Source organism: Ovis aries, chromosome 3 (genome assembly GCF_016772045.2).
Source record: "Ovis aries strain OAR_USU_Benz2616 breed Rambouillet chromosome 3, ARS-UI_Ramb_v3.0, whole genome shotgun sequence".
Lineage (NCBI taxonomy): Eukaryota > Metazoa > Chordata > Mammalia > Artiodactyla > Bovidae > Ovis > Ovis aries.
Genome location: NC_056056.1, coordinates 850,348 through 860,550, shown reverse-complemented (window position 1 = coordinate 860,550; position 10,203 = coordinate 850,348). Strand labels below are relative to the sequence as shown.

The 10,203-nt window shown below is 66.1% G+C and overlaps 1 protein-coding gene across 1 annotated transcript; it reads right to left on the bottom strand.

The window, feature by feature from the left end:
• Positions 1–287: 287 nt before the first annotated feature.
• Positions 288–7,851, bottom strand: SAPCD2 (suppressor APC domain containing 2). The gene is made up of 6 exons (XM_027966081.3): positions 7,164–7,851; positions 4,445–4,557; positions 3,597–3,743; positions 3,212–3,319; positions 3,016–3,126; positions 288–2,756 (listed from the first exon to the last, which is right to left on the bottom strand). Exons 1-6 carry the CDS (start codon positions 7,738–7,740, stop codon positions 2,628–2,630), a joined length of 1,185 nt encoding a protein of 394 aa, XP_027821882.1. The 5' UTR covers positions 7,741–7,851; the 3' UTR covers positions 288–2,627.
• Positions 7,852–10,203: the final 2,352 nt, after the last annotated feature.

Below are 10,203 nucleotides of genomic sequence, written 5' to 3'. Positions count from 1 at the left end.
CCTTCTCCCCATGCTTTCTTTCAGGAAATCTAATCAAACAGCCCTCCACCTCTCAAGACCCTTCTCTTATAGTTTCTAACTGAATGGTCCTCAAATCATTCCCTAAGCTGTTTCAATTCATTGAGCCTCCTTTCAGTTGTGCTGAAATTTGCCACATCAGGCCCAGTCAAGTTTTAAATTTTACTTTCAAATTTCTAGATCTATTAGATTCTTTTCATTTTATTGGCCACCTTTATAGAGTCAAGGTTGACACTTTTAATGGAATAAGAACTATAGACGGTTCCGTGTTCGTGTTTTCAAGCATCTCTTTATTTCTCCAGCTACACGAAACACCAGCATCTTCTCTGACCGTCCCAGCATCTGAAACGGCCACAGAATCTGTTTCCTCCCAGCTCTCACAGTGGCTCCATCCCTTGTGAGCAGGTTTGAAACTGGAGACGCCCCTTGTCCGTGGCACTCAGACCACAGGGAATCCTTGAGGCCTGGTGGAGCTGGGCCACTCTGGCAGATGCTCAGCTAAGGGGGGCGAAGCCCTCCCCCCGCCCCACTGGCGTCACACTGAGTGTTGCTGGCATCTAGTGGACAGATGCTGCTAGACATTCTCCAGGGCACGGGCAGGCCCCAAGACTACCCCGCCCCAGTCGCTGCCCCTGTGTGGCTAACACTCACTGCTCTGGAAGGCTGTTTTGCTTCCGCCAACCGCCTGGGCTCGCCAGCCTGTGGGCACTCACAGTTCTCCCCTTGGGGTCCCCAGGGCGGCACAGGCAGCCTCACTGCAGGCTTCAATGAAGGAGGGTGCATCTTCCGTCCTGCGTGGAAGGCCAGCATCATCACTAAAGGCCTCTCTGCGAGTCACCCTGCAACTAAAGGGACCGCCTGCAGTTGGTGGTGCCTCTGGGGTGAACACCGAGCTCTCAGCAGGGACGCAGAGTCCCTCAGGGAGAAGGCTGCCACCTCTGCTGTCCCGGCCCCTGCAGGCTCGGGCAGGGCTGGGCAGGAGCAGGGCAGGGGGAGCAGGGTAGGGAGCTCCGGGGGCCGGAGCACCACTTGCAGGGCCCAGAGCTGGGACGGCCCACGGCCGGCCTGCCCTGACTCACACGTGGGCGGAGGGAGGATTCGGAGCTGGGGAGGGCTGTTTTCAGTTCTGGAAGCGGACTCCTAGTGAGAGGCTCAGGGCCCGAGCTGGTGCAGGGGCTCTCTTCAAGGGTTGGCAGAGGGGGACGACTGGGTGAACCAGGAGAGGGGCAGCCTCCGGGCAATCCTGGTGGGCCCTGGTCCAGTCACCCCATGGCTCAGATGCTGGAGACCTGGTGCCACCCTTTGGGTTCAGCTCCCTTTCTGCCTCACATCCCAGGGAACCTGCCCAGGTCAAGGTCAAGTAGCCTGAGTGCCAGACCTGAGGCAACCACCTTCCTCCACTGGCTGCCGGTGTGGGGGGAGGGCTCCAGCTGGCACAGGCCGAGCTGGGCCCTGCGGGAACAGCACTCCGGACCCCTCCTCTCTGGGCAGACTGCCACCCCCAGGCATGTGAGGCTATGCACAGTCAGCCCTCAGAGCCCGGTTCTGTAAGTGCCCAGCATGTCCAGGCCTGAACACATGGCCTGCCTGCAAAGTCTGGATGCCCTCAGCTCCAGGGGAGGGCCCTGCGTGCGCTCAGAGCCCCTCCTGGGGTGGCTATAGGCCAGCTGAGCAGGTGGTCTCCCCGAGAGTGGGCTGGGCGTGGGGGCACAGTCAACAAACGACCCCGGCGGGACCCGCTGCCAGGCTCTTGAATCCTTCAGGACCCCCTTCCTCAGACCCAGCCCCAGCCCCTTCATTCCCTGGGAAGCGCACATCTGGTGGGGGTGCTGCTAAGGCTGCTGGGTCTCCAGGACTTCCTGGGGCACGCCAGAGGGTACCACCACCCTGAGGACAGGGCCCTGCCCACGGAGGACACCCTACACTGCCCTGGTTACTTGGCAGGTCCGAGAAAGGGCACTGTTTGCTCAGTGGAGTCCGGGCCAGCAGGGGTGACCGCCAGCCCGTTCACCTAGCGTCTAAGGTCCATGAGGAAGAGAAAGCAGGCCAGCTCTGGCTCAGGCAGGAATCCAGCAATTCTGAACACTGCGCCCCGGGGCTCCCCTGGAACTGGACACCAGTAGAAGCCCCTGGACTCCTGGCTGAGGTGGGACCCCTAGTCCTGAGGGAGGAAATGTGCCCATGGACACTCAGGGCCAATCACCACTGGGTCTGAGGTGTCCCACCCCAGGGCCACCCACTCCAGGCCCCAGCCGAGACACCCAAATGCGGGCTCCAAGGCCAGTTAGCAGTGCAGGGTGAACAGGGCCGTGGACTGGAGACCCCAGGCGGAGGGGGCACAGGCCAGCAGAACACGGAGAGGGCCTGCCCGGAGCTGCTGAGGCCAGCGCCCCTCCCCACCGACAGCGGCGGCTCCAGGCTGGGCGTTGGCACGATGGAGTCTCCCACCCTGCCAGCCCCAAAGCCCAGATCAGAAGGGAGAAGGGAGGCGACGTCCAGGCAGGTGTCCAGGCACCTCTGCCTCAGAGGGGGGACCAAGTAAGTGCCCCCCAGCCCGGAGCTGAGAGACTGGCCAGGCGGCAAGGTCCTCTATCCGTGCCCAGGGCCAGCTACATGAAGGTGGAATCCAGGGGCCCGGCGTCCTGTTGGCTGAGGGCGCGGGCCTCAAACAGCTGCTTGATGAGGGCAGACTTCTCCTGCTCCAGCTGTGTGATCCGCTCACTCTTGTTGGTCACCTCCTGGTAGGGGGGTGGGGCGGTCAGGGCCTGGCCAGGGCCCCCCAGCCCCTGCCTGCACCGGGGACCGCATCCCGCCTCCAGCCCCCACCCACACCAGGACAGCATCCGCACCCCCCACCCTCAGCCCCCGCCCCCTCCCGCATTCTGCTTCCAGCCCCTGCCCGCACCCCGCACCCCGCCCCCAGCAGCACCTGACCGCATCCCACCTCCAGCCCCACCCCGCACCCCGCCCCCAGCCCCTGCCCCCGCCCCCGCCCACCTGGGTCAGGAGCCGGTTCTGCTCCTTCAGCATGAGGATGGTCTGCTGCTGCCAGTTGGGGGCTGAGGGTGACACAGGCCCCGGGGGCCCCGAGGAGGACGAGGGCAGAGCCTACAGGAGGGCACGGTCAGGCAGGCCTGGCACAGCCGCTAGGGTGAGGGTGAGGGTGGCACGAGCTGGGCTGGGAGGCACTCACCCTGGCAGCACAGGCTGCGGCCAGCAGCTCCCCCAGGCACCGGGCCACCTCCTGCACCTTAGGCAGCAGCTGCCCCAGCAGGCGGGGGCTGCCCTCAGCCCCGAGGTCCTGGAGGAGAGCACAGAGGGGCGGTCAGGGAGCAGGGCTGGCCCGGGGGTGCAGGGAGGCCCAGGGGTCCCGGGGGGGTCCCCAGGGGCGGCCCTGTGGGCGGGGAGCCCAGGAGTGTCACAGGTGGGGAGTATCACGGCAGGGAGGGGTGGCCCAGCACTCTGGGTAGAGGGGCACCCACTGTCCTCTGCCCACCTGGGCAGGGGATCACTGTGGGGGACGGGTCGCTGTGCCCAGGGGTGGGTGTGGAGACAGGCCCAGGGACAGCGTCACTCACCGAGCTGGCCCGGCTCTGGCCCGGGTGGCGCTGGCGCTCCTGCAGGCGCTGCAGCTGCTGCTGGCACCACTCCCGGCCCCGCGCCATCATCTCCAGGCCCTGCAGCAGAGCTTCCTGCTCCTGCTGCAGCTCCGTCATCTGCTTCAGCTGCCACACACGGGCACGGGCTGCGTCACCCACGGGCACCACACGGGCACACGCTGCGTCACCCACGGGCACGGGCTGCGTCACCCATGGCATCACACGGGCACAGGCTGCATCACCCACGGCACCACACGGGCACGGGCTGTGTCACCCACGGGCACAGGCCATGCTGCACATAGGCACATAGCAGGACAGGATAGCCTGCACCTTCCTGTGCCTGGAACTCATAACGGCCCACACTCACACCCCCGAGCACACACCCCCGCTCAACAGCCCTGCACTCACGCAGCCCAGTACCGACAGGAGCGCCTGTGTGCCTCTGCACGGGGAGCACAGCCCGGCTCCTCCTCCCGGGCCCGGGGGCAGTCCTGGCCTTCCTTAGCCTCTGCACACAGGGTTCCCAAGGGCATCTTCCCCCTCTTTCTGGCACGTGGTCACTCTCAGCGGGTGGGCTAGCCTGACGTGCCAGGGAAGCAGGTAGGGGCCAGTGCGGTGCAGGGGAGGGGCTGACCAAAGGACTTCTTGACCTGACCGTGGGCCAGCTCCCAAGTGGGTTCAAACCAGGATGGGAACTGAGGTTTAGAACCACCGACGTTCCTGCCACGGGGTCCCCTCCCAGGCAGAGGAATGGCCCAGGAAACCACGCGTGCGGGGGCCAAGTCCAAACCCAGGCAAGATGGTAGAGCCCCTGGGCCCCTACTCACCAGGGCACAGTCCACGCCGTTGGTGATGGTGTGCCTCCGCCGTTCCCCTCGGGCACGGGGCCCCCAGTGGGCGTCCCCCGTGCCGAGTTCCTGGGCCCTGCAGGTCACTGCTCCTGCAGCAGAGAAGTGAGAGCCTGGCTCACTTCCCATGAGGCGAGCTTGACTCCCCCAAACCCCCAAACATCCATCCCAGACCCACCCCCAACCAACCCCAGCTGCACAAAGCCAGGTGCCCAGCCCTGCATGCCTCTGGGATCCTCAGCGATCCAGAGCCTCCCTGGACCACACCCTGCCGGGGCCTGGCTGGAGCCTGGTCCTCTCTCAGCCCTCACACCTGCCGTGCAGACGGCCGTGCAGCCACTGAGGCTCAGGTTTGCACTCGCACCCCCTGTACAAGCTCCTGGAAGGCAGGGGGCTCCATCTCATTCATCTCTGCACACCCAGGGCCCATTCCTCCAGGGCTCAAAGGCTGCTGACCTCGGAGCCAGCGAGGTGACCTCTGGCCTCCACAATTCTCTCCTTGTCCGCCCGGGGCCCTTTAAGGGTGACTGGGGCTTCCCAGGTGGCGCTGGTGGTTAAGAACCCTCCAGCCAATGCAGGAGACACAAAGACTCGGTTCAATTCCCGGGTCGGGAAGATCCCCTGGAGGAGGCCACGGCAGCCCACTCCAGCATTCTTGCCTGGAGAACTCCAGGGACAGAGGAGCCCGGCGGGCTACAGTCCACGGGGCTGCAAAGAGTCAGACACGCCTGAAGCGACTTAGCACTCACGGAGTTCAAGCAGGAGGAGCGCAGGGCTCAGGCAGCAGAGCCCAGCGTTCTCCCAGGAAGGAGACTGCAGCTTGACCCCTGCACACCTGCACCAGTGGAGCCCCAGCAGAAACTCCTACGCACACACAGCCCCCCGCAGAGTTGCCGTGGGGCCAGAAAGCCAGGTGCTTCTCTGGGCGGGCCCCTGGAGGGCCACCAGCTTCCCTGGAGGACGGGGAGGGCGAGCAAGGCTGCCCGTGAGGGGGGAGAGGGTGCAGGCGAAGAGGGCGCCCTCCCTGGGCTCCCGAGCCCTATGCCCTGCCTGGCACGGCAGTGGGCACAGGCATGTCTGACAGGGACACGCCCAGAGGGCTGGCACCAGGTGGCCATGTGGGCCACCAGCCAGCTGTGGCAGACGAGCTCCAACCAGCCAGCCCTTGCAGACCGGCTCCAGGCAGGCTGAGTTCACGTTCCAACCTGCCGAGCTGCGCTGCAGGCAGAAAAGACACAGCAGAGGGGTGCTGGGGGCACCCCGGGACACCCGAGCTGGCCGGCACCACCAGGTTTGCAGGGCGGCCCAGGGCCCCCAGATGACAGCAGGCTGGAGGCCCAGCAGGCAGAGGCATCCCTGACCCCACCCCACCCCACCCCGTCCAAGCGGGCTCTAGCAGCCTGTACCTACGGAGCTCAAGCCAGCCTGCGATGCATGCTGAACCCCAACACGGAACAGGAAGGAGGGCCTAGACACCGGGGAGGGCTTGGGGGCTGTGAACGTGGGGCATCTTTCTCTTCCTGGGGTGCTAAGGGTTCTCGGACCTCCAGGTTTTGCACCCAAACAGTATGTCACGAGCCCCGTCTGGGCCTCCGCTGGTCAAAGGTGACAGTGGACGCTGGAACTGGACCTCAGAGGACCGCAGTGATGGACCTGGTGCGATGACAGGCCTGAGGCTGCAAACCCCAGTCCCATGGCTAATTCCCAACCGCACGCAAGCACGTGGACGGCACCGGGCCTGCACTCAGGGCCGCATGCCCAGAAGCCCGCTTCCCCTCACACCCGGGGGGATGCGGAGGCTGGGCAGTGAGGAGCCTGGATGTAGGAGCCCCCAGCTGAGGGTCTGATGAGCTCGACAGGCAGGCGGGGGCCACCGCAGCTCCAGCTGGCAGTCACAGGGCTGGGGAGTATGTCTGAGCCTGGGCATGGGGTCCAGCAAGGCTGGCAGAGCGGTGGGCAGCACAGAAATGGCCACAGCTGCCCGGCGGAAGGCCTGCATCTGCACAGGCTGAATAGGCCGAGGGGCGCCGTGCCCCGCCCCCGCCCCCCACCATGGGATAATGCCAGTCTTGTTCCCAGGGCAGGCTCTCTGGGGGATAAACAGGGGACCATTCAGTCATGTCCTGTCCCTGCCAACTGGACCAGAAGCTGGGCCATCCCCAGGGGCTGTGGTTGATTCCGCCCAGGTGTCAGAGGCGCCAAGGCTCCAGGCCTGGGAGACTCGGCTGGAGACCCTCCACCCTCTGCCCTTTCTGGGGCCAGGTCCTCCTGCACCACGCCTGGCAGCTCCCACCTGCCCTGGTCTCAAGGGGGCGGTCCGCCCAGGCCTCTCCCCGAGCTGCTAGACCGAGAAGGACCCAAGGAAGCAGCAAAGGCCCTTCACAGTCTGGGGACCCTCCCCTGACACCAGTGAGAATTGCCTCTGCCTGAGTCACCAGACGAGCCCAAGGGCCCAGGTGTCCCTAGGTGTGGGCAAATACTGAGGTGGAGAGCCCTCAGGCCGAAAAGGCTCCCCGCTCGGGTTTAGCTTGGAGTGGGCTCCTGGTGGAGCCTCCTGCGGGGGCTCCCACCAGCTCCTTGGCCGGGTCCCCGAGCACCCGAGGCGCGGAGGAACTTCTTTTCCTCCAGGCAGCGGGGAGACCCAGGTTTACAGGCCCGCGGGGAGCTCCGGGCGGGCCCAGGGGCCGCCCCCACTCACCAGTGTCCTTGCTCGGGCTCCGCTCCAGTGCCGCGCCCTGGGGCCGCTCGGGCTCCGCCGGACCGGGCGCCGCCTCCGCCAGGCCGCACGGCTGCTCCAGGTTCCGACTCGCGACGCCTGGGCCAGCCGGCGGGGGGCGCGCGCCCAGGGGCAGGGGCTTCCTCTCCAGGACGGTCCGCGGCTCGTCGGCCGGCGCGAACACCAGGCGCGGGGGCGGCGGCTGGCCCCCGGGCCGCGCCGAGCAGCCTCCCCGGGCCGGGGCGCGCGCGGGGGCCCGCGTGTCGCCGTCGGCGCTCGGCAGCGCGGTGCGCAGGCCGGCCACGAAGCGCTCGAAGGTTAAGTAGCCGCTGGCTGGGGCCACCTGGCGCAGGCCCTCGAGCACGCCGCGGGGCAGCTCGCGCGCGTCGGCGCCCCGCCAGCGGGACTCGATCTCCCGCAGGTGCACCAGGCCGCGCCGCCGGTCGTCCAGGATGTCGAAGAGCGTGCGCAGGCTCTGCAGGAACGCGCGCGGCAGCCCCTCTGTGCCGGGCGCGGGAGGCGGCCCGCCGCCCGGCTCGGCCATGGCGGCTCCGGCCATGGGCGCCCGCCCGCAGCGCTCGGGGCTCAGGCCGCCCCGGTTCGGTCCCCGCGCGGCCCGACGGCGGGCCCGGCGGCGCGCGACCCGCCGCGACAATAGCGGCGACTTTTTGAATGGACCTCACCGTGGCGTCAGAGCTCATTAGCATTCGCGGCGGCCATTGGCCGAGGCTAGCTCGTCTCCTCTCTGATTGGCTGAGAAGCCGGCAGCCCCGGTTTGATTTTCGGGTGGAGAGGCCGGTGGCTCGCGCGCTCCCGCCGTGCCCAGAGGGGCCGGGGGCGCGCGGGGGCGCCCGGCGGGCAGGGTCGGAGTCCCCCAAGTCCGCCTCCCTGTCGGGCTTGCGGGTGGGGGCGGGACCCCCGAGCGCCCCCGTAGACTCCCCAGCCCAACCACTCCGGCCGCTCCTGACCTCGCTGGCTCTGGCCGCCCAGCCCACCTTTCGGAGGCCGGGCCCGGGGCTGGCGGTAACCTGTCCCCAGGTGGCCTCCCGGGATAAGGAGGAGAGCAACCCTCCAGGGACCCCCCTTTCCCCTAGATCTGCCCCGCGCGCTCTTCGCTGAGTGTCCCTCGGCGCAGCCCTGGGGCTCCTTTCTCTTGCGCCAGGCGGGCCCCAAGGGGATTGTGGGCTCCAGCCAGCTGGGCGCTTCCGATCACAGAAGCCTCTCTGTCCCCACCGCTGCTCGCTCCTCCGCCGGCCCCTCGGGACAGCTTGGCCTTTCCTGCCGGCCGCAGGACAAAGCCACTTTTCTGTGTCCCCAGATTCCCGTGTGCTCACAAGGTCCTGCTCTGGCCCCTTCCTCTGGCCAGACACCTCCTCCAGCTGCAACCAGGGCACACATGGCCTCCTGAAGCCAGCTAGGAAGGCCTGTGCACCCCCCTCCCACCCCTGCCCACTGCCCCTGCTTCATTCCCTGGTCACTCTGTCTGGTCAGTCTGGGAGGGACTCACCTCAGGCCCACTGATGGGACCTTCCCCAAATCAGGGAAGGACCCGAGATGCTGTCTGCTTGGGACTCTGCCTTCCCCATAGCCTGCCCCGAGGTCCTGTCCTGATCCCTTTCCTCCACTGATGGTCTTCTCCACGTAACTGATACCCCACTTTGCCACTGAGCAGAGCACATGAGTTATCTGCTGCTTTAGAAGAAGACTGTTCACCTTGGGGGGTAAAAGAACAAAGAGTTGACGACCACCTCCTCCAGACAGGCTCTTGGCTATGGGCCCCACGCTCTGGCTGGCCTGCCTACCTGTGCCTCTGTGTCCCTGGGCCCCAGGCACTGGTCTGAGTCTCAAGCTGTTGTAAGGGCAGCTGCCCTGGCCAGGGAGTGTCCTGGGTCCTCTTCTCCCCTGGGGTTATCCCTCAAAGTGAGGACTCTTTTATGATGAGGAATTTGGGGGGTACCTAGAAAGCTGTGAGCCTAGAGTCACCCCATGGAGACTGGTCTGTCCCTGCCTTCCCCTTTAGTGGCAGGACCAGCCAGAGTCCCCAGAGGCATTCGGGTCTTTTGTCCTGCGGCGCATCTCCCTTCCTTCTCTGCTTCCAGCACCCATCCCCCACCCCAGTCCCCTATGCTCAGGGTACTGGCATCCTCCTTCACCTCTGCGTCTTTGCACTTGGGGGCTCTCCTGCCAAGAACACCCTGCCTCGGTGCTCCTGGCTGAGCCCCATGCTCTTCCGGTCCACAGTGGTGCTCAGTGGAAACCTTCCTGGAGGTCACAGCGGAAAGAGCATCTTTGGGTGGGACGCTGAACCAAGGCGAGGCCCGTGGGAGGGGGCGGCCTGGGGGCAGCTCTGTGGGGTTAGTGTGGGCATGGAGGCCGGCGGCTGGCAGCGGGCAAAGCTGCTGCCTCTCAGACGGCATGCCCAGCGGGACCCAGGCTAGGCCACGGCCCTTGTGAGCCTGAGCCCTGTGCCAAGGAAGCAAAGGCCCCTCAGGGCTTCTAGAGCCATGGGGAAGGTGGGCCCTGCCGGCCCCTGGTCCATGGGTGTTCCGACGGCCCCTCACTAGGCACTGGAGAAAGGCAAGGAGAAGCTGGAGTCAGTGCCAGCTCTGGACGTGGGACTAAGGCGTGGTCCCCATGTCGTTCTGATCCTGAACTCTGATCGCTTCCTCCTTCCGCATTGCTTTCCAACCTGCCCAACACCTTCCCACCAGGTTGGCTGTCACCCTGGTGGGGGATGGGGAAGGCTTCCCAGAGGCCCAGGCCAGGCAGATCCTCTGCGGCCTTTAAGCTTTAGAGGTACACACCCTAGTTGTAATTTTCTCTGTGGCAGCCAGGAGCTCTTTGGAGTGGGCAGGGGCACTGGCCACGTCGTCCTCTGCCGCCCTCGGCAGGTGGCCCAAGAAGCAGGCACCCTCCTGTGCCTCCTAGGTACCCCCGTTTGTCAGTGCCCCCTCTGCCCAGGTGGGCCGGCCCCCCTACTCTTGGCCCTTCAGGTGCCTCCGGCTACATGGTCTCAGTTGTC